This window comes from Chelon labrosus (genome assembly GCF_963514085.1).
Source record: "Chelon labrosus genome assembly, chromosome: 17".
In the NCBI taxonomy this organism is placed as follows: domain Eukaryota; kingdom Metazoa; phylum Chordata; class Actinopteri; order Mugiliformes; family Mugilidae; genus Chelon; species Chelon labrosus.
In genome coordinates, this window is record NC_140350.1 from 25,771,523 (window position 1) to 25,796,078 (window position 24,556).

The following is a 24,556-nucleotide window of genomic DNA, read 5'->3' on the forward strand; positions in this document are numbered from 1 at the left end:
TAAAGGTGAGATGAGTTTGTTGTGATAAAGTTTAAACTAGAACTCAAGATAAAACAGTAAGTTACATTAGAAAACCTCTTTCTGTTTCAATGATTTAATTTAATTTGCTGCAGTGATGTTATTATCAGATAATTATCAGTGCTGCAGCAGCGCCATCTAGTGGTGGAGTAATGAACTTCACTCTGACTGGTAATAATAAATAATAAATAAAATAAATATAATAATAATACTGATAATAATAATAATAATAATAATAATAAATATAATAACAATAAATATAATAATAATAATAATACTACTACTACTACTAATAATAATAATAATACGTTTCTAAATTCATATGCAGCAATCAATCGTCAAATTAAATCAGGAAACAAATATAGAATTAATTAAAAAGTTAAGTTTGTTTAATGTAACAGATCTTATTTATTGATCTGATCGTCGTGTAAAGTCATTTTCTTTTGTCACAAACAAACACAGGATCAGCTGATCTTATTGCCTAGGTTTTATTTTCTACAGGGATGAACAGCAAAAAGACCAAAACACAGCTCGATGCTAAAAAACAACCAAAGAAGGTTCTGATAAATGAACTGGATTAAAAACAGAACGAAGAGGAGGAAATAAAGACAGAGGTCGGTTTTAAATTGGCACAAAACAGAAGCAGACGGAGAGGAAGCTGCTCAGAGACCCAGACGTCACCGTCACTCCTTCATTAACCTTCACTCGTTCATCCTTAGATTAACGGGATTAATACGGGAGGAGAGGTTACGTTTACACCTCCTCACCCACATGGAGAAGGAGGTGCAAAGGAAATGGATAGAGACAGGAGGAGGAGGAGGAGGAGATAAAAGGAGGATGAAGAAGAAGAAATATGATGATGGATGATGAGGAGAGGAGGAGGAGGAGGAGAAGAGGAAGGACAAAGAGGAGCAAGTAGGAAGAGAGAGGAGGAGAATTTATTCCTCAGGGAAATTTCTCCCTCAGCTTTTGGAGAAGTGTCTCCTCCTCCATGTCCTCCTCCAGTCCTGAATGTGTAAAGACGACCAAGATGTCCCCACGTCTCCACGTCTCCGTCCACACTGTTTCCATCTTGGTCCATCTAGTCTTTCTACCTCCATGCTTCTGTTCCTCACCTGATGATGTTTACTCCACCTGGAGCAGACGTATTTATTCCAGACCTCTACACCTGACTGCCTACATTTCCCATCATGCACCGTCTGTCCCTGTCCTTTAAACGTCTGCATGCTTCTAGTTTTCTGTGACTGATCCTGAACGTCTGGTTCTCCGTGCAGATTAAAACAAAGGCAAAGATAAAAACTAAAAGAATCAACAATAAAATGACTCGTAACCACCTCCTCTTCCTCTCCGACTCTGAAAACATTTTCTTATATTTTTAAATCCTCTACAGAAGAATAAGAATCGTACAAATTCACCGTTGGTCAGCTGAGAGTCAAACTCTCCTAGAAAACCTGGAAAAATATCTACAGCAGTATTCATCAGGGAGGAGGGAGGGGTGAGGGGTGAGGGGGTGAGGGAGGTCATCATCGCTGGGAGGAAGAAGAAGAAGAAGAAGAACTAAAAGTGCACTCAGATTGACAAGCTGTTTAATCTTGAATTCATTCTTAAAATCATACAAAAGGAGAGAAGGAGGTCAGAGAGGAGCCCCAGTTTGTCTGGATTCAGTTCAGATACGCCAGAATAAATTATCAGTGACGGTTAAATATGAGATTAAGTGACCTGCAGAGGTGAGTGTGTGTCGGGAGGAGGGAGGAGGGAGGAGGGAGGAGGAGGTAAAGGACAAACATGGCGGCTGTTATTAGTTGAACACGGTGTTATTGAAGCACTACGGACTAGGCTGCACACGCTGATGTGCAGGGTGAGCGCTACGCAATCAATCATGTACACAACAGAATCAAATAAAAAAATCAAATGGCCCGCTCCCCGCCCGTACATCTGCATAGCAAAATAAAACAAAATAAAAAAGAAAAGAAGAAACAAATAAATAAAAATAACAGAGACATAAATGAGAAGAGCCTTCAAACCGTGGTTACGTGGTCTGTTAGTCTGTGGCTACTGATTCTCTAAAAGATAAGACAGAAGTAGTTTTGATGCAAGACTTGTTGTTATTATTACTTTTTTTGTTTGTTTAGTTTTTTTTTTGTTTTTTTTTAGAAAAGGAATCGTTTTTCTTCATGAAGCGCACTTCCTACTTCCTCCTGGTCCTGGGACCTGATTGGCCGCTGGGTCGGTTAGTCGTCGTCCTCGTCGACCACGGGGTCCGTGTCCCAGCACGTGATGTCAATCTCTGAACAAACACACAAAACATTCATTCATTTAATTATTGAAAACCAGACGTCAGCATCCAAGATGGCCGCTCCACGTACGTCTGATGCTACGACCACGAATGAATCAAGAGATAACTGTCCATCAATAGAGCAAAGAGCTAACGGGATTAGCTTCATCTGAAGAAACATTATCAAGATGTTTCACAATAAAAGCACAGAAGGAAAAGGAGAGACACTCATGAGCTTTTAATTTGTAGCATCTGTACAGGAAGGAGAATTAGGGACCAAAAACAAAGGAGGAGAAAAAGAAGGAGGAGAAGGAGGAGAAGATGAATAAGGAGGACGTGCAAAAGGACACAAGGAAGGAGAAGGATACGATAGGATGAGGAAGAGGAGGAGAAGAAGAAGAGGGAGGAGGAGAAGGAAGGAGAAGGAGGTAGAACTAGATCTTTCCACTCGTTCAGATGAAATCATTAACAACGATCATTTAGTCCGACATTAAAACATCTGGACCAGAGTTCAACATGTGAACTAATCTGGGTTTGATTCTCAGTAACTCACCTGGTGGCTTGTTATAAAAGACCGGTGCAGGTTTAGCTGAGGACTCCTCTGATTGGCCAAATTCCTCCTCCTGTGATTGGCTGAAATAACCTTCACTGGCCTGAAACAGGAAGGAAACGTTGACGACAACGATCAGAGGAATCTGTGAACAACGTCAGCGTCACTGATCTCACCTGAGTCCCTTCTTTCAGCAGCGTCTCCCCGTTGGTCATCAGCAGCTGTCCGTCATCCAGCTCCGCCCCCTTCTCAGACGCATGCTGCAGTGCATGCTGGTAGCTGAGGGTCATCTGGTCGGAGCCGGTCACGTCCACCAGGCTGGTGGGGTCGTCCTCGGCGCCGGGGCCCGAGCAGAACGTCCCGTCTATCATCTCGTCGAAGCTGAGGAGAGGCTGGGGCCGGCTGGCGGCGGCGGTGGGCGGGGCGTCAGCACAGGGGGCGTCTCCCATCAGGTCCACCAGACTGGAGGACTGGGAGGTCTGGGCGGGGTTGGCGGGAGGGGCGGAGCTGCTGTCCCACAGGTCCACCAGGCTGTCTGACCCGGGCTGCCACGGCGAGAAGCCAGAGGAGTCACGGGTCTGAGGGGCCACGCTCTGCACCGGCTTGGAGGGCGCCGACTCCTGGACCGGAGGCTTCTGCTCCGAGTTTGGAACCGAGACGTCTGCTCCTGAAGGTCAGAGAGACGGGACAGAGGATTATCAGGTGTAACTGAGTCCACCTGAGAGTCTGACGGAGCCTCCTGATTGGTTATTACGACCCCTCCAGCTCCTCAGTCTCTACTTCCTGATCAGCTGCTGCTTTGACTCGTTGCTGACTCTATTTATTATCCAGACGTGTCGACCTTTAACTTATTGTGGTTCAAGGTGTGGACTGATAGACTGGTGGCCCCTACACACCTCATCACACAGGTAACCCTCAGGTTAGACAGACCAGGGTCAATGGTTGGTGCTACCTGTAGTTTTAGACACTTAGACCTTTTTGTTTGTTGTTTTCAGTTTGGAGACGTTTGTTTTATTATTTATGTGTCACACATGGTCCAGTCCGTCTCCTGTTTCTGCTTCAAGCTGATTTCTCAGTTTCCTTTTATACTTAAATAAATTCTGTTAACAGTTTTCTCTACTTCATCAGTTGTCCCGTGTTCGTCCCTAATGTCCCCTGGACCTCCTGAGGACACTTGTCCCTGCTGTGTTGTCTTTAAAGTCTCACCCCACTCGTCTCTGTCGTCCTCCTCCTCTCTGCTCAGGTCCTCTTTGATGGGCGTGGTCACTATTTTAGGGATGGGCGTCACGGCGGCCATGTTGCGCTCTGTGCTCGCTTCGTCGTCGTCATCGTCCGTTCCTACGGCGACAGAGTTCAGATGTGTTGGAGCAGATTATTAATGATTACTGACGTTTAACGTTTATCACAGCAGCTTCAGGCGCTGGAGCTTCAGATACGACGGCTACGACACCACAGGAGAATAAACTGGTCTCAGATGTTTGACGACTTCATGCTCGTCAGTCGGACCAAGAGTTCATCAACACGATGAGCCACAGATGAATTCAACCAATCAACGACTTCACTTAGAAGAGAAACACATCTCAACTTCATTTGTCATGTGACTGAAAAACAAACCGTTTTAAAGGAAGACTTGGAGCTGTCTTTCTCCTCCGTCCAACAAGACATGCACTAAGACACAGAGAAGATCATAAAGGTGGTCCTCTGCTTTTAAATCAGGTTCTCAGGTTTCTGCCTCAGCCCTGCCATGAAAACATTCAAAGAAACAGAAATATTCTACTGGTGTATTAGTTTATTCACTAAAATGAGCCAATATTACATATCAGAGAGGTGCTCCTCTACGATTAAACCAGAGTCCATGTGTTCAGAAGTGTCTTCATCAATGTAATGAGACTCAGGTGTGGTTCAGTTCCTGGTTTAGTTTCAATAAATCAGGGATTTGTCTCAGTCTGATCTTCACAACACATGTTTGTGGACAAAGGAGCTTTCTGAGGAGCTCAGAGAAAGAGTTGTTGTTGCTTATCAGGCTGGAAAAGGTTCCAGAACCATCTCTAAAGAGTTTGGAACCCACAAATAATCCACAGTCAGACAGATTGAAGACGACTGTTCCCCTCCACAGGAGTGGTCCACCAACAAAGATCACTCCATAATAGTCTGAGAGGTCCCAGAGGAGCCCAGGGGAACTTCTAAGCAGCTAAAGGCCTCTCTCTCATTGGCTGATGTTAATGTTGATGAATCCACTGAACAACCATGGTGTGATGGACAAAGACACTGCTCTCCAAGAAGAACATTTCTAAACATCATGTGGACAAGACAGAAGACTATTGGGACAATGTTTAGTGGACAGATGAGACCAAAGTAGAATAGTTTGGTTTAAATGAGATGAACCAACACTGCATCATTCCAGCATCAGAACCTCATCCCTCCATCAAACATGGGGGTGCTAATGTCCTGGTTTGGGCCTGTTCTGCTGCATCTGGACCAGGACGGCTTGTCCTCATTGATGGACCAATGAATTCTGAATTCTACCAGTGAACTCTAAAAGAAAATGTCAGGACATCTGTCCATGAGCTGAATGTGAAGAGAAACTGGGTCATGCAGCAAGACAACAAGAACCAAGAACACAAGTGGTTCTACAAAAGAACGGTTAAAGAAGAACAAGATGAATGTTTAGGAACGGCCAAGTCAAAGTCCTGACCTTAATCCAATAGAAATGTTGTGGAAGGACCTGAAGCAAGCAGTTGATGTGAGGAAACCCACCAACATCTCAGAACTGAAGTGGTTCTGTTCTGAGGAATGGGCTAAAATTCCTCCAAGCTGCTGTAGACCACTGATCAGCAGTTACCAGAAACATTTAGTGACAAGGAGGTCACAGCAGATACTGGACACAAGGAGGACATGATATGTAATATTGGCTCACTTTACTGTGTTTGGGTTCTAGTTTGATCTGCTGATGTTTTGACTCATTTGTGTAGAAACCTCATCAGTCCTGTATCTTCCTGATCATCTGAATATTTTCCTTCTAAATCTGTAGAAGGCAGAAACCTCCCAGCCGTCACTGAGGATCCGTGTGCTTCTATATTTATGAGACTTGATGAGATAAAAACCTCGTTGCTGGGTTTGACTGTGAACATGTAACAGACAGTTGGTTGTCGTTGAACTAAACCACCTTTATGTCCTTTAACCTGAACGTCCACAGACGTCAGAGGAAAAGATCAACGTTCAGTCCAACAAACGGCGGCCGACGGACGGCTCGACAACATCACACTCACACGTTGGTCAGTCGGTCGGATTAAAGGCAGCGGGAGTTTGTTATAGGAGAGAGTGATTCAGTCCAGGATCAGAGACATGAAATCAAGAGGAAGAGGAAGAAGAAGAAGCAGTGAGACTCTGTAGTTAAGGATCTTTATCCCTGAGAGGAGTGAAATAAGTTTACTGTTAAAACAAAAAGAACATCGTCATCATCATCATCATCATCATCATCATCATCATCATCAGACTGGACAACATCAACATCTAGAAGATGAAGACTGGACGGAGACTGGACATCTATCACACACTGACACAGCTTCAAGGTTTAAAGTGTTTGATGAGGCTGAGCTCAGTCCACTAAGATGTTCTTTCATTTAATCATCTAATCATTGTTCAATAATCACATTAATGTTTGTTTTAGTTTGTTTTTCTCTCTTCCTAATATCCTTGACTTAGTTCTGAGCGTCTGCTGCTGAGTCTTATAACTGTACTGATGAAACTACACTGAGACCAAGCGTCAGCTTTCAGGACCAGGACAACTGCCTTCAAGTCCCAGCATGCATTTCTACATCAAGGATGAACAGCAGCAGATGTGGCGTGATGAGCAACTCCTCCAGCAACTGGTTGTTGTTGATTATGGAATCAATCTATTGGTTGTCAGCATTTACATCAAGGTAGGAGGAAATCAGAGATAAAATAAAATAAGATGAGATAAGACGTTAGAGTAAGATAAGAAAAGTGTCTTATTTCTGTAGAAAAATATAAAACTGTTCTACCATGAGATGATAAATATGATACGATGTTAGGCTGAGATTAGAAACTGTGTTTAGAATCATTCCAGAGATATAATAATAATAATATAATAGTGAAATAAGAACGCTGCAGCAGATGTTTCTGAGACTGGAGGATTATTTTCTGGGACTATTTTCATTCTTGGTTGTAGAAGGTGTTAATATTGTTAACGAACTAAAACTAAGATCTGATGAAGAACTGAGACGAGAATAAGATGTTATTTGAGCATCAGTTTTTATAAAACGTGTGTCTCTGTCATGTTGACTTTAGCCTACAAAGCTAGCTAGCTAGCTAGCTGCTACAAGGCCTGTAGCTACAGATCAGATCATCTATAGAAACCTCACACCGTTATTGGTGCAGCCTCCATCACAGTAACTAAGCTAAATATGAAATTAAATAAGTCTCATCTAAGAACTTAGCACCTTGTGCAGACTTTTTATTTAAACAGTAGAGTTTAACAAACTAAAATAATCCATAATTATACATTTCTGAGACTGAATCCTTCTTGTGTCTGTTTCCTCTTTTATCTGTAACGTCTGATCAAACCAGGACATCAGCTGATACCTGCTGAGACCAGTGTTGATCCAGACTGTTTCCTGTGTTGGAGCCGTTCTATATTTTAATGTTATCTTTAGTTTAATCACTGTGTTCATGTATTTACATGGAGTTCCAGGGTTTTACCCAGAGGGAGCACCAGCGTGGAGGAGGAGGAGGAGGAGGAGGAGGAGGAGGAGGAGGATACAGCTACAGGAGTCAACCAGGATCTGAACGGCTGCAGTGTGAATTCATGGGTTTGTGACGGAGCTGTAACATGTTCATCTGTGACTGAACATAAATGTGTCTTATTTTAGTTGGTTTAGTTTTCTTTAAGTCACTCCAACCTGCTGCATCTATGAGCTTCATTAAATCTAAACACAGAAACATTCTGGTTTGTATTTTGTCTAAAGACGACGTATAAAACTGTTCCCAGAATAAATGTTGTTAGTTATAGTTTGACTGAATGTAATAGTTAAAGTTAACTCAATGAACACAAGAACCTTTCATCTATTCTAAAGAATAAAATGACTGAATGTGACTGAGAGCAGATCACAGATGGTTCAAACTGAACACTGATGAGAAGAAGAGGAGTCAGACTCTGATCATGACCAGGTCGTAGAGACGCTCGGTGTCTAACTGATGACGTATGGTTGATTCTGGAGGACGGACTGACGGAGCTTCTTCTTCTTCTGCTCTTTATTCTGTGCTGTACCTACCGGCTGCAGCGGGGGGCTGCGTCCGTGCATGAGGTGGGGGAGTCGGACTGCTGGGACTGTGCTGCTGCCTCAAGAAAGGGCTGTCCAAACGGCCTGGGGGGGCGGGGAGGGGGTCGACACACAACCAAACACCAAGGACACACAAAGAACAAGAAGCGACGCAACCACCACAGAGATGACACAGAGAAACAGAGAGGGGGGAGGACGGAGACAGGGTGGGAAACCCATGAAGAAGAGGAGGAGACAGAAAACAAATCACACCATGTGGAGAAAGAGGAGAGATGAAGTAAAGGTGAACAAACAAAGAGCAGAGATGAAAGGAGAAAAGAGGAAAAATAAAGACAGAGAGAGAGAAGGAGAGATAGTTAGTGAGGTTTAAAACTCTGCAGACAGCCAGACAGCATGCAGTTAGACAGAGATGAGGAGCAGACGGTGACTCTGTCTGAAACAGGAACTGATCAAACCAAGTTCACTGTCTACATCTGTATGTTGTTCCTCTAATGATCAGATCAGATCAGACTGAAGCTGGAGAACCTGGAGAGAACCCACGCAGACACAGGGAGAACATGCAGACTACACACAGAAAGGAACCAGTCGGCCACTTACACATTTGATCTCTTAATATTAATTAGTCTCCATGGAAACAGGCTGTAGAGAAGCTAATGCAGGTTTCAACCCTGTACTGATCTCCTTCTCTCCAAAAACAACAGCGTCATTGTTCGTTCAGGTTCAGATGAGACGATGGAATTAGATCCAGGAAATAAAGTTTGAGTCGATCTAAGTCTGTTTTTAACGAGGACCGTGATAAAAACATCACCTCTTCATGACAAACTGACCAACAACCAACAACATCCAACAATGAGAAGAACAATAATAAGAGGATTCAGTAGATCTGATCCTCGTGACTAAAAACCTCTGAAATATTTAAAGTCTCCAGAAGCAGCAGCTCAGGAGGAAGAAGTGATGAATGTTAGATCTGACAGATTAGAACTCAGACGTCTTCACGTTACTGATGAATTCAGACCAAAACTATGAAACCTCAAGAAGAAAAGAAAAGACTCTAAGTGTTGATGAAACAAAGAGTCTGAAGACAGTAGTTCAGTTTTAAGGTGTTTACCGCTGCGGTGGATGGAGACAGGTGAAGTGTCCACACTGATGGTCATGGCTCTCTCCTTCTGCTTGAAGAACTCTCGAGGGTTTCCTGATCGCTGGGCGATGATGGCCTTGGCCTCCTGCAAACACCAACAAGCTCATCATATAGAAGACATAGAACAGATATAGAACAGACATAGAACAGATATAGAACAGGTGTAGAACAGGTGTAGAACAGGTGTAGAACAGACATAGAACAGATATAGAACAGGTATAGAACAGGTGTAGAACAGACATAGAACAGATATAGAACAGATATAGAACAGGTATAGAACAGGTGTAGAACAGACATAGAACAGATATAGAACAGATATAGAACAGACATAGAACAGATATAGAACAGGCTGGAGACTGGTCATATGGAGCAGGTTTGTCTGATTCTAATCACAACAATCAACAAATAAAACTTTATTTTTTAACTTTATCCTACATGATAATACAGGATCAGCACTGTTCATGGTTCTGAAACAGAACGTTAGTATCAGGTCTGAACAGGGTTCAGAATGGGTTTTATTTTTATGTCGAGTTACTTCAAAGATGACATCAGACTATTAGTGTTAGTTCAAAACTTTCCCCAGGACGAGTTACAGTCCAGAAACTGAAAGCTTCAGACTACGAGAGATCAGACAACCAATCACTGTAGACGCATTAACTGGGTTACGTGTGTGATCCCTCAGACCACATTAGAGGTTAAGTTTTGTATTTTCTTAATAATGAACCTTCATTGTGTCATGACATGTTGGGGTGCAACAGACAGCACTGTTCATGGTTCTGAAACATCAGTGGATAGTCATCCATTGTTTTGATACAACAGCTGTTTGAACAGTAGGACACATGTTAGTACCAGGTCTACACAGAGTCTAAAACGTGTTAAATATCAGTGGATCTATTGGTTTTATCCTTTAGCTGATTAGATAAAGTTCTCATGTCTGATGTGTCAGATAAATGTTCCTTAGGAATTCATATAAAAAATATTATGATCAGACTGATCTACCTGAATCACAGGTGTACCAATAAATAAACAATACATGTGCTATCAGCTAGAGACAGTTATAAAGAGAGACTATAGTTAATTAAGTTCTCCATGTTGGGACACACACATAACAAACAGCACCGTTCATGGTTCTGAAACACCAGCAGACAGCTGTTGTATCAAAACAGTAGATCAGTATTCGCACATTATTTTACTGCGACTCAACTTAAGATGCTTTTTAATGTCACGTCTGAAACGTTTCTTTAGAATCAAAATCTGTTTTATAGTTTTATAATTTAGTGTGTAGCATATAGCATATAGCATATAGTATATAGTGTATAGTATATAGTATATAGCATATAGTATATAGTTTATAGTATATAGTATATAGCATATAGCATATAGTATATAGTATATAGTGTATAGTGTATAGTCTATAGTGTATAGTATATAGTATATAGCATATAGTATATAGTATATAGTGTATAGTATATAGTCTATAGTGTATAGTATATAGTTTATAGTATATAGTATATAGCATATAGTATATAGTGTATAGTATATAGTCTATAGTGTATAGTATATAGTTTATAGTTTATAGTGTATAGTGTATAGCATATAGTATATAGTATATAGTGTATAGTATATAGTATATAGTTTATAGTATATAGTATATAGCATATAGCATATAGTATATAGTGTATAGTGTATAGTATATAGTTTATAGTATATAGCATATAGCATATAGTATATAGTTTATAGTGTATAGTATATAGTATATAGTATATAGTTTAGCTTTATAGTTCATCAGGTTCCACAGTTTCCATCATATCACCACGTTATTGAGACATAACAAACAGCACCGTTCATGGCTCTGAAACAACAGTAGATATTGATACAAGTTTAACTTTAAAATCTACATTTTCTTGAACATTTTAGATTTTTCTTCCAGACTTTCTTCACACTGAACACATTATTCAGCTGATATCACTCTTTGTTCCTCTGAAGCATCGTCAGCTGTTATTTACTGACCTCCACCTCAGACTCCTTCTTGTCCAGGTTGAGGTCCTCGAGGCTCAGCTCTGCTGCCTGGTGGAGACACAAAGCAAATCATTTACAGGTTCATATAAATCACGTCATTCCTGAATAAAGAGTTTACATGTAAGTAAGGGGAGTCAGTATGAGTTCCACCAGCAGGAGGAGACAGAGACTGTGTTTGTTTCTGAATCATGAGCTGCAGACACATGAGGAATTAAAATGAGGAATCATTTCAGCTGAAGTTCTTTTTATTTCCTGGTTTGTTCATTAAACATCATATTTCCTGTCGACCAGACATTCTGTATCAGCAGAACACCAACTTATAAATTATTTCTAGGGTTAATGTGACGTCGTCATGGTGATAAGACAGGAAAGCTGTGTTTTGACAGACTGCAGAAATAACACCAGGCTGGCTGACACTCACCATGGCGGTCTGACTCCGCAACCTCTCCTTGGCCTCCTCTTCCTCCAGCATCTTCTTCCTGTTCACACACACACACACATTAAATCTTAATTATCTAAACCATTACTGAGTCCAGTCATCGTTTGCCTCCTCAGGTGTTTTCGTTGCCCACCTGTGCTCCTCGATCTGCTGCTCCCTCTCCCGGTACCTCTTCTCTCGGTTCTCCTGCTCCTTCCTCTCCAGCTCCATTCGCTCCTCCTCGTAGCGCTGCCGCTCCTCTGCCGCCTTCTTCTTCTCCTCCTCCTTCCTCAACTCCTCCTCACGCTGGAGGACAAAGACAAACAGAAGGGAGGCGAAGAATGAGGAGGAGCTGCAGCTGATATCCAGAAAAACCTTGTGATCTGATTGGCTTCAGGTCCAGGTGTGAACTATAAACCATGTGGAGGTGATCTGGGACAACCAGCAGCTGTTGATGGTTCTGATCCAGCGGTAGGTAGAGATCCATTAGAGACAGCAGCTGCTACAATATTCTACTGACCACATGATTCATTCCTTCCTTTCCAGTGTGGAAAGGCTGCAGATAATCCAGAATGTCACCATTCCTCTTCTGCAGATCAGACTTTTAATGATCTATTTATTTCTATTTATGCTGCAGTACATTTGATCTCTACATCTTTCTGGAACAGAGGACGGAGAATCTAGAGGACGGCCTGCAGCTCGCTGTCGTCCTGTGTTTGGTCTGAACGAGCCGACAGCGACGTCTGACTTGGTTTCACACTTCAGCTCCAACTGCTAACGCTAGGTTAGCTTAGCTTCACTCTGTTAATGTTGTGTTATTTGATAAATCAGCTCTGTGGCTGCTGGTAGCTGGACTTATGCTAAGCTAACCTGCTGCTGGCTGGTGTAGAGGTCTGGAATAAATCCATCCTCTCTGCTCCACCTGGAATAATCATCAGGTGAGGAGTTACCAGGAGTCTTCTAAGACTCTACACATTCAGGACATGGAGGAGGACATGGAGGAGGACATGGAGGACATGGAGGAGGACATGGAGGAGGAGGAGATACTAGTTCTTCCTCTTTCTCCTCCTCCTCCTATTCTATTCCCAGTAGATGCTCCTCTTCATCACTAAACTTCTACAGTGATCACTTATATATCTGATGACATCATTGATCTTGATTTAACAGTCTCCTCCTCCTCCTCCTCCTCCTCCTCTTCACTCTTACCTTGGCCTGCTCCCAGAACTCCTCTCTATTGATTTTCTTCATCTCCACCTCTGCGTTGGTCTTCTCGTAGACCGTCCCCTGCGTCAGAGGAGACAGGTTTTATGGGTGAGACCATCATCAAAACATTCTCAGGAGTAAATGTGGACATGTGTCTTCGTACCACGTCTCCGTGTTCTTCTTCTTTGGTCTTCAGGCGGCTCAGGACGGGGCTCGCCACCGCCACCGTGCCGTTGGTCAGCCGCTGCCCGATGGCCGACGGGTCGATGTCGTCCAGACTGCTGGCGTTGACGATGACCTCCACCCCCTGAAGACAGAGAGACAGAGAGACACATGGAGACCTGGAAATAAACCCTGTCCTGCTCTTTGGCTTCTTTCTGTTGTTTTTATCAGCTGTTAGTAGAGCTTAGTGTGTCATGTGTGTCATGGTTGTGTCCTGTTCTGAACCGTCACAGCCGTCAGGATTTGATCAATGATCAGTAGATGTCCTCTGAAGGACGGATTCTGGTGGAGGGATGATTTCTTGCTGTTTCTAACAAACCGTTTGTAGAGTTTATCTTTGGTCTTGGTGGATATTAGCTTTAGTTTGAGTCAGTCAACGTAGCTTCTTGTCTTGTTTCCTTCAGTTTCTTCTTGTTTTTAACTCTCTTAGTCTATTTCTTGCACAGTTGAACCTTTTCTGTCCTGCTTTTGTCCAGTTTTTTTGCTATTTTTGGCTAACATTTGGTCTGGAGTAGCACCTGACCCTAACCGAACAGTAACCTTAACTCTGGGGTGCACAAATGAATAAAGCACTGTCTCTCCTTTAATCTTTTATCAGTGAATCCAGAAACACCTGCTCAGCTGGGCCAGGTGTCCAGGTGTGAATGACACACACACACACACAGGGATTACTTTAATAAGAGACGCCGTCAAACACACTTGTTCCTCTTTGATCCTCAGGTTTAAATGTGCAGGAGAACATTCAGGAAGAAACTAAAACCAACCTCAACCAGAGCAAGACCTGGAATGACACGACTACACCTCACTGATCCACAATCACTGCAGCTTCAACTGGAATAAAGAGATTTACTCTGACATGGCATCATGTCCTGTAGCCTGGTGATACCAGACTCTGCTCTGTTTGAGTCTGGTAACATCTGGCTTTCATTATGAGGCCTGTTTCAACCCATACTGAGAAATAAATACCTCTGCATCCTCCAATCAACACTTTTGGCTCAGTTCAGATAGATTTGTCCTGTTTTAGCTCATTTTTTGCATAGTTTAGCATGATTTGTCCTATTCTTGTCATGTTTATGTGTTTTAGGATTTTTTAGGCTTTTCTTTCCTGGTTTTGTCCATTTTTGTGCCTTTTGTGACAGAGTTTGGTTTTAGGATGTTTGTACACAGTTCAGACAGTTGTGACCAGTTTTCTATGTGTTTTAGTCCATTGTTTAGCCTTTTCTTTCCTGGTTTGTCCTGGTTTTGAGATGTTTTTGGCTCAGGTTTGTCCTGGTTTGTCCTGGTTGTGGACGTTCCTAGCCTGTTCTTTGGTATAGAGTAGTCTGGTTTGGCCCACCATATATTCTTATCAGAATATGAGTCTTGTAACACAACATCTAGATTTCATTATGGGCCGTGTTTCAAGTGATACAGAGAAAAAATACCATCAACTGGATATTCCTCCAACCAATCAGAGCTATTTAGAAGAAATCTAACTGAAGTGGATTTTATTTTGATGGTGTTGAAGTGGTCTGACCTGGAAGAAGTCTGCGATGGTGGCGACGTGGCTGGCACAGGCACACTTCCTGGCATCTGCCACGTCCTCTCCGACCTGAAAGAGAGAGAGACAGACTTTAATCCTAGTGACCAGATTGCGGAGGACAGTTTCCTACTCGCATCAGGGTCTTTGTTTTGCGGTGCTCGCGCTCGGTCATTGAAACAGTTGTTGTATTGTAACAGGCTGTATGGGATTCAGTAATCACAGCTCATTCAGAGCAGCACAATGCAAACGCAGCGAGCAGCAATTACAGAGGAAAACGGCCTCATTTCATCTGAATTCAGGGCAATTTATCTCCCAATAACATCAGCTCATCTGTCTGTGCGCCAGCGTCAGATGTGGAGAGAAAGAAGGAACAAGAGGAATGTAAGTTGAATACTAGTAATTATTGTAATAGAGTTTAATTAGGAACTTTTGTCACGTTTTAGATGGTTTAACTCAGATCAACTCTGTTTTAGTGTTTTTAAAAAGAAAGAGCAAGAGGAATATAACTTATGAAGTTTTATCAGGTTTTAGTGGTTTAGTCTGTTTTATGTTCTCTGGTCTGTTTTTGGCACAGTTTGGCCTGGTTTGGCCCGGTTTGGCCCGGTTTGGCCCAGTCTGGTGCTGTTACCATTGCTCTGCAGTATAATGATGGAATCTTGTGGCTCTGCACTGAGTCTCATTTAACCCAAATGTTTTCATGTTTGTCTCTCTCTGCTGCATTAATTACCACATCTCCTTTTTCCATTTGCTTCAGCAGCTCTGGAGAAAATAAACGCTCAGACCCAGGCAGTGGTTCAACATCGTATCTGGAGGACAGGGTTCTTTAATCAGCCTCTCTCTCTCTTTCTACCTCCCTGTGGACTCTGTCATTACGCTCTAACTCAGGGCGACCGTCACCTTCAGAAAGAACAACAATCATCTCAAGGCTCTCACAAGGATCCAGACTCTGGTCACATGATCTTAACACACTTAGCTGGAGACAAAGATGAGCTCAACATCACAAATGAAGGAATGATTATCTGATCTTCTAACAACCTCCTGAACCTTAAGTATCTGCTGGAATAAATCCATCCTCTCTGCTCCACCTTCTTCTGTTTCCAGTAGATTTGCTCCTCATCATCAGAACCTCTTCACTGATTCTACAGCGATGATGAAACATCTGATCAGATCATTTTGATCTGGTCTCCATGGCAACAGTTCATCTCCTGATCTCAGGCATTGATCAGGTTGATCAGAGACTGAGATAATAACTTCCTGGTCGTTCACTTCCCAAAAAAACGGCTTGATTAGAAATGTTCTCTGAACCTGAATGACTCAGTAAAGGACAGTTTGTCCCCCCTGTCCCCCCCATCCCCCCCGTCCCCCCCGTCGACTCACCCAGTTAATGAGGATGTATCGTGGCAGAGCGGCGGTGGGCTCCTTCAGGCTGCAGAAGCCGTACATCACCCGGCCGTTGTCAAAGGTCAGCGTGATCTCTGCCAGGCCGCCTCCTACACCACAGAAGAAGAGGTTTGATTATGACCGCAGCGTCAAACGCCTCTGATTCACTGTGATTCAGAAAGGAGTCAGAGCCCTTCACTGATCGCACACGTTGTGTTATAAAACATCTGAAACTAAATCAAGTGTCCAAAAGCATCGTCACATCTGAACACCTCCTGTACCTTTAGATCACAGAGGCAGAAACGTGACCTGGTAACTGAACACTGCACCAACACGAGTCCACAACAGAGAAACACAAACCAGTGAGAGACTGGCAAACACTAAACAAAAGAGGTAACAACTGTGGACCACTGGGACAAATCATACTGAACTGTGACAGGACAAATCTAGTCATGAAAATGCTCAAATTAGACAAAAGTGTTTTAAACTGTGTAAAAACACAAAAATTAAAAAAAGACAAAACGAGTCTAAACTGTCACAAACAAAACAGACAAGAACATGAAACTGAAACAGACCGAGCAGGATAAAAACTGGTAGAAGATGAAACCATGTTCAGATATATAATGATGGAGGACAGAGACAGAGGACGTGACCCGGTACCGTCCACATGTCCATCAGTTAGAACGTCCTCCTCCTACCTCACTCCTCTGGGTCCAAATTCTTCTTCTAAACATTTTATTTCTTCTCATCCAGTCATGTTGAATCAGTTTTAACGTGTACACTTGCTGACTGACTCCACTCACAACACAAACCCAGTCTCATCATTAATCTGAAACGATCACGCAGAGCATCATTAACAGCTCTAATAACAGATCCATCTCTCCGATGGCTCGCTTGTTTTTACCCCAGAGCAGCAGAACCTGCAGAGCTCATCAGATTTACAACAAAACGTTCACAGGCGGCCGGAAATGATAAAAGCAGTTTGTCACAGCTGGAGGATGAAACGATGAAATGATGAAATGATGAAACGATGAAACGAGAGAGAGCTTTACCTCCAGACGCTGCCAGTGTCAAGTCATTACTGTCGTCCTCATACGTGTACAAGGCCCTGTTATAACACACAGAGAAGAAGAAGAAGAGAGAGAGTTAATTAGACATTAAATCAAGAAGAAGCTTCTCTTTTATTTATCAGATGAGTCCATCACAGAGTCAGGGCATTAAAGCTTTTAAGCTCAGAGAGCTCCCATGTTAAACACTCATGATACCACTCTAGGAACCAGAGTCCAGCCTGGAGCACAGAGTGAGGAGGTGTCTGTCACTGCTTTAAAATAAATCTGATGCATACGTTCAGCCGCCTCTGACCTCTGACCTCTGACCTCTCAGGTTAAATGAAGGTGACAGAGATTACAGCTTAGCCTGCATCTCCAGATTGAAACGGTTTGTTAGAACATGTTTTAACAGGAGGTCAATAAATCCCATAATCTGTGGGTCAGAGTCAACTTAGTCCAACAACACAACACAACACAACACAACACAACACAACACAACACAGCCTCCACCAAGCTGCCTCACAAGACCAACCTACTTTATAAAAGACAAGCACATCCTCTGATGGAAACAAACTAACCTCACAACTTCACCAACAAATAGTCTGAAGAGGAAAGTGTTCTCTCTCTCTCTCTGGGTGAGGAGGTATTTTCTCTGTATTGGTTGAAACACGCCCCGTAATGAAATCCAGATGGACTGATACCAGACTCTGGCTACGACAGGGAAGAAACCCTCCAACCAACCAAGTGTGTGAAGTAAAGAATGATGACACAGAGTAACCTGTGCTACAGGATGAGAGCAGGACAAACCAGACTAAACTAACTGTGCTAATAATGTAATGTAAACAGGAGCAGCAGGCTGGACCGGGTCAAGTGTTGTAGGACTATCCAACAATATCTAACAAGAGCAGATCTGGAGGACTCCAAGTCCCATCATGCTTTGCTGACCTCCCACTGGTTGAAACCCAACACACCTCGACCAGGACGTCCCATAGACGTCCAGATCTGACCTTTAAAATAATTAGAGAGATGACATTTAACTGTTTAAAGATAATCTGAGGCTGAAGTGAGAAATCAAACTCAGCAGCAGATACTGAAGTGGATCTTTCTACATATTAAAATCCTGCTGGGATTAGACTGTTAGAGAAATTACCCTTTAATCTATCAGGAGATTAGAACCTGGAGAGCAGATTATTGGAGATTATTATGATGATGGAGTCTGACATGTAAATGCATACATGTCATTTATTATTATGACATTTAATATTTTCTTTTAACTCATCTTTAGATTCATATTCATTATAATAATATGACGAATATGTAAAGAAAACATTAACAGGGCTCTATAGATTATAGTCTTATTATTATATTATTATTATTATGTTTAAATGGTAACAACAAAAGAGAAAGCCTAATGTTTCATGGCCATAATTTAATTAATTTCATTGTTTATTTAATTGATTTAGTTCTATCTGTTCTATGCTGACATTTTACATTTTTTATAAATTGTTTTCATTTTAATTTATAATGTTTTCTTTTCATAAATAATGTATTTGCTTTAATTTATTTATTGTTTTCTTAATTTATTTATTTAATTATTATTCATTTATTTATTTGTACATTTATTTCTCATGTGTTGCCTCAAACAACCTGAAATAAATAAATACAAGTAGAACTTTAGTAGAATTAGTGTGTTATTAGTGTGTTGTGTCAGTGTAGTGTGTTGTTGTAGTGTGTAGTGTGTGTAGTGTGTGTAGTGTGTGTGTGTAGTGTGTGTAGTGTGTGTAGGGGATTACCAGTCTTCCTCCTCCTAATGATCTCATGCTGTTTCAGCCTGAAGCTTTACTCTGACCAGTCTGACTTTCTGCTGACCTCAGCTTCCCTCTGTCCTCTCATTCTGTCCAGTCACTCCTCCCTCTCTCTCTCTCTCTCTCTCTCTCTCTCTCTCTGTTCATCACATTAACAAAATGTCTGACTTTCCAATCAGCTGTTCATCCTCTCTGTTTTTTCCCTGACTCAGATAATATCAGGACAGAAGTGAAACGCTGGTCGACTGTAAACACTTTAAACTCATAATAATGACAATATGAAGTTAAACTAAACTAAAGTTCCTCCTGCTGTCAGACGCTCTGGACGGTGGTGATTTATTCAGGTTATACATAAGCTCATTGGTTTCTGTTCAGCGTTCTATTAGTTGACATTGTTGCTGTTTTTTTGTCCTTGATGTCAGTGAATGCACCATGGTCGAGCTGAGAGCCTCATGTTGTTGGAGTCAGACTGACGGTGTTTATGGTGTTGACGTGGTCAACAACCAACATAATCCTCCGTAGCCTCTTCAGTGTGAGACGCTACGATATGTGTTCAGGTCAAGAACATAGATTTAATTGTTTTCTACTGTGTTTTTATGAGTGACGTCATCAGAGACTAGTTGACGTCGACTCGACTTTCACCACATGAAGCAGTTTGAAACATCTTGATTGACCAGGCAGATATTTGCTGGAGTATCATCAGATCCCAAATAAATAGTGGGCGGGGCTACGAGGCTGGAACTGGCTTTACTGTTGAGCAGGTGGAGGTCGTCCAGCTCTATAAACAGTCTACGGTTGTAATTCTGGTCAAACACACTTTAACTGACAATGCTTCGTTTTCCCACAGGCTGTAAACATCACACTCTTCTATCTGGCTCTATGCTGACGACCACCACCTTTACTGATACTACTACAGGTACAAGGTCCTGGAGGCAGAAACAAACACAGAAAAGTCAGGAAATAAGAAGATGACAGATAAAAAAGGAAACATCATGAGAACGAAATGCCGGAAGTGATTAAGGTTGAGAGAGAGAGAGAGAATAAGGCCTATAAATAATTCTCTTTAAGGCAGACAGCTGTTTATTATTCATATAAAGTCCTCGTGACCTAGAAACAAGCCAGAGTGTGTGAGCACAGCTGAGCCTGAACGAGGAGGAAGATGAGAGGAAAACAGACAAAAGAGGAGGATACAGGAAGAAGAAACTGGAGGAGGAACGAGACACTGAAGAGGCCTCAGCTAATCAACTAATCAGATTCAGAGCATCTTCATCTGTGAGCATCCAATCAGTGTCGAGCTCTTATCTCATTTAGATTTAAATTGAAGCATGAAGGACAAGTCGTCCTTTCTCATTTCACATATTTTTTGTTTTTAAACTCAGCCAAAACCTCAGTCCAGTTAAACCTTAGTCCAGTTAAACCTTAGTCCAGTTAAACCTCTGCCCAGCAGGTTGCTTAGAAAATAATAATTTTCACCATCATGGTCACAATAATAAAAAACGCATAAAAGAAAGCATTATTTGTTTGTTGTTTGTTTGTTGTATAAAAAGCGAATTAAGCTGCAGTCTAAGAGTCCACCGTTTTGTGGACCCTTCCATCCACCCAGACCTCCTCCCTTTGCTGACTCTGAGGACTAGATCATTATGTGCTACACTGAGGGTTGTTTGGAGCCTCATGGTCCGTATGGACTCACCAAACCAACATCAAAAAGCTACCATCGACACAGGCCAAGTTTGACGTTGCCTCACATCTTTTTGAGCTACTGCTAGCTGGTAAGTTAGGAAGCAAGGAGGAGCTACTATTAGCTGGAAGGATAGGAAGCTAGGAGGAGCTACTGTTAGCTGGAAGGCTAGGAAGCTAGGAGGAGCTACTGTTAGCTGGAAGGCTAGGAAGCTAGGAGGAGCTACTGCTAGCTGGTAAGCTAGGGAGAGCTACTATTAGCTGGAAGGCTAGGGAGCTAGGAGGAGCTACTGTTAGCTGGAAGGCTAGGAAGCTAGGAGGAGCTACTGCTAGCTGGAAGGCTAGGAAGCTAGGAGGAGCTACTGTTAGCTGGAGGCTAGGAAGCTAGGAGGAGCTACTGCTAGCTGGAAGGCTAGGAAGCTAGGAGGAGCTACTGTTAGCCAGGAGGCTAGGAAGCTAGGAAGAGCTACTGTTAGCCAGGAGGCTAGGAAGCTAGGAGGAGCTACTGTTAGCCAGGAGGCTAGGAAGCTAGGAGTAGCTACTATTAGTGAACAAGCTAGGACGCCTATGAATAATAATGCGTGGCCTTCACTGTCATCAACCCAAAATAAAACGTGTACAGTATTACAGGATATAAATGAATAATGTGTGTGAGCCTTTGATGTGCAGAAGAATCCCTGCAGCGCTTTGAGCTGGAGGCGGATCAACAGCGTCTCTCTGATCTGCTCTTCAGTGTGGTGAGTGGAGTTTATGAACTGAACACTGATTATATAACACACTTTCATCACGTTTACATCTGTAGAGCTACAGCCTGGTGTCTAAAACACTCCTTCATCTGACTGGGTTATAAAAGACAATCTAAAACATCATCATAATCCCTCTAAGCTTTCTGTCACCTTCATACTTTATCCGTTGTCCCTCATAACAGTCGGGGGCTGACCAGCTTTAAGCTACAGCAGTGGCTACGTCCTAGTTACCTTAGGTAGCACAGCAGTGTGTCCAGCTGGTAGTTCAATCATAATAAGTTAGGTTCTGTCAGGGAAATACTCATTTTTGCTTTGGGCCCTCTGCATATTTAACACCCTTCTTCTTTTTCATCTGTCACATGTTGTTAAAACAACACTAGCAGTTATTTCAGGCTGACGCGTGATTAGCGCTGCGTCAGGCCCAAACGTCTGGCACATCGTCATCAGGACCGACGGGAAAGTAATGGAGCACAGAACAGAATCAGAGAGGAAGAATGGTGGAGACGTCTCATTTAACAGACAACAAACGTCTTTGACGACACGAACCAGCATCAGGAGCAGGAAACAAACCCTCAGTTCTTATTAGGACCTTCCATTGACAGAAACCCTGACCTAAACCCTGACCCAAACCCTGACCCAAACCCTGACCCAAACCCTGACCCAAACCCTGACCCAAACCCTGACCTAAACCCTGACCCAAACCCTGACCCAAACCCTGACCCAAACCCTGACCTAAACCCTGACCCAAACCCTGACCTAACTGTAGCCTCAACCCTACAACCAAGTCTTAACAGAATCAGTGATGTTAACAATATCAGATGCCTGTGAGTGGCGTTTATTAAATCAGTTTTAAGCTCTAGAGCTAAAGCGCGCTTGTGAACTGGATTGGTTGCCATGACAACCCGACAAAAATTGGCCTAATGCTGCAATTTGTGGAGTTCAGAGCAGAAACAAGAAAACTACCCAGGACCAGACAATAAAGCTGCCGTAGATGGTTACAGGTCCAGCCTGGACAGTTAGCTCGTAGGCTAAGAAGCTAGGAGGAGGTACTAAGGCTACTATTAGCTTCCTGTTAGAAAAAATATCTGACAGATGAGCAAAACATTAAGTCAACTCAGCAGTTAAGTGATCACATCTCCAGATTAACGTTTCCCTATTAATCAGTTTTTCAGTTTTGCACCTCTGTGAAGTTCGTCTTATTGTAAATAGAAACATAAAAGGAATTTAAATAGAGACCGTCTGTGTTTTATTAAAGAAAACGCTGGAGGGAAAAGACAAATATGTGCGGTCAGAGAGGCTGTAAACTGACAAAGAGCCGTGAAGACAAAAGCAGACAGACATGGAGCGTTGTGGGACGGGACGGAGAAAACTATGATTAAATACGCCGGCCTCGGCTGTTAGTCCTGTGGTCGGATGACACGGCATGAGTTATTGAGAGAGAAACTACATGGTGACTTAATGTGAAAAAAACGAGGCAGACAGGCATGAGGATGTTGAATTATGGGTAGAATTTCAGGGGGGGAGGGAGTGAGGCATTAGGGAACAGCCGTGACTTGTATTACTGTCGGTCTGGGAATGTAGAAATCTGCATGTTGACCCGATGAGTAAGACGAGGCCAAGATGGAAAACAAGACGAGTGAGGCTGTTCTTCACATGGCACCGTTATCAGACGGACAAATAATGAGACTGAAATAAACAGGAGGCTAATGGAGCTGTGAGTCCTCCACCTGCTGTACATCAGAGACATGGACATGTAGCTATGAGGAGCGAAGAAGAGCTACTGTTAGCTGAGAGGCTAGGAAGCTAAGAAAAGCTACTGAGAGGCTAGGAAGCTAAGAAGAGCTACTGTTAGCTGAGAGGCTAGGAAGCTAGGAAGAGCTACTGTTAGCTGAGAGGCTAGGAAGCTAGGAGGAGCTACTGTTAGCTGAGAGGCTAGGAAGCTAAGAAGCGCTACTGTTAGCTGAGAGGCTAGGAAGCTAAGAAAAGCTACTGAGAGGCTAGGAAGCTAAGAAGAGCTACTGTTAGCTGAGAGGCTAGGAAGCTAAGAGGAGCTACTGTTAGCTGAGAGGCTAGGAAGCTAAGAAGAGCTACTGTTAGCTGAGAGGCTAGGAAGCTAAGAGGAGCTACTGTTAGCTGAGAGGCTAAGAAAACACATTTAAAGGTAAATATAATTTGTAAACTATGTCTGGGTAACATAACATAAGACATAAGATGTGCATCAGTGTTCTGTATCCAGTTCTTGTTTCAGGAACATTATTTCAAAGACAATTATATTCAGTGGAGTGAAATCCATTCAGATGGACCGCAGCCAGAACATGTATAATTCAAACATTTTCTTTCCTGCACTAAAGGTTAACCAGCGATCACATCTACATCCCACTCTGAAAACAGATGTGGCCTAAATCCTCAAACAGGATCCAAAAAATATTCTGCACCAGCATCTGTGTTCCTCATGTGTCTTAAATTATTGCTGAAAACTTTGACTGTACGGTAGTTTTATCATCTAAACCAGAGCGGCCTGGAGATTTATCCTGAAACACATCATGTTCTACGTCAGGAATGATCTCACCAAACCAGCAGCTGCTGAGGAGGTAAATTACTGAGGGAACATTTTCCGGGAGTAAAGCAGCAGGCTTAGTGTCTGTCTCCATGTTTGGCAGAGGACTGTTGAGACTGGCATCTGATTTTTAAAAGGAAATCTGTCGACATCAGCAGTTGTTTTGTTTTTAGAGGCAGGAGGACATGAATGAGAGCAGCAGTGGAAATATCTACTGGTGTTTCTTCTATAAATGGAAATCAAACCACCAAAAACAATGTGCTCCTACGTAGCTGATAATCCTCTGAGGACGTAACAGAGACACCGTCCATCTTTACACAGTCAGTGCTGGTCATCTGTGAAGTGGACAACTTACAAGCTCTGACTTCAATAAATGAATGAGACAGAAACTATCCCAACACCCAGCATGTCTGAGACGTGTCCATCACTTTTAAACGTTTCATCCACAGCCCTGCTGAGGCTTCCTGTGTCAGATCAGTGAAGATGGCTTGTGTCTTTTCTCATCATCAGAAAGGTTTCAAACATGAAGTAAACACAAGCAGAAGCCGTCCAGCACGTTCCTCTACCACCTCAGACAGAAATGAATTTAGTTTGTCCTGGAAGTCGTCAGACGCTGCTGGAGACAGAGCGGCAGTAGAAGGACAGCAGAGTCAAAAACCAGCCTCAGCCGTGGC

The 24,556-nt window shown here is 42.7% G+C and overlaps 1 protein-coding gene across 1 annotated transcript in view; it reads right to left on the bottom strand.

Annotated features, from left to right (window-relative positions):
* Positions 1–499: 499 nt before the first annotated feature.
* Positions 500–24,556, bottom strand: part of dbn1 (drebrin 1) — a 72,799-nt gene continuing 48,742 nt past the window's right edge. Inside the window, exons 2-14 of the mRNA XM_084564918.1 lie at positions 17,101–17,156; positions 16,046–16,158; positions 14,663–14,737; positions 13,088–13,231; positions 12,928–13,005; positions 11,876–12,027; positions 11,725–11,782; positions 11,295–11,351; positions 9,255–9,369; positions 4,050–4,181; positions 3,020–3,510; positions 2,847–2,946; positions 500–2,305 (exon numbers count right to left, since the gene is read on the bottom strand). Coding sequence (XP_084421044.1) covers positions 2,250–2,305; positions 2,847–2,946; positions 3,020–3,510; positions 4,050–4,181; positions 9,255–9,369; positions 11,295–11,351; positions 11,725–11,782; positions 11,876–12,027; positions 12,928–13,005; positions 13,088–13,231; positions 14,663–14,737; positions 16,046–16,158; positions 17,101–17,156 — 1,627 coding nt within the window. The 3' untranslated portion in view covers positions 500–2,249. The remainder of the gene's footprint in view (positions 2,306–2,846; positions 2,947–3,019; positions 3,511–4,049; positions 4,182–9,254; positions 9,370–11,294; positions 11,352–11,724; positions 11,783–11,875; positions 12,028–12,927; positions 13,006–13,087; positions 13,232–14,662; positions 14,738–16,045; positions 16,159–17,100; positions 17,157–24,556) is intronic.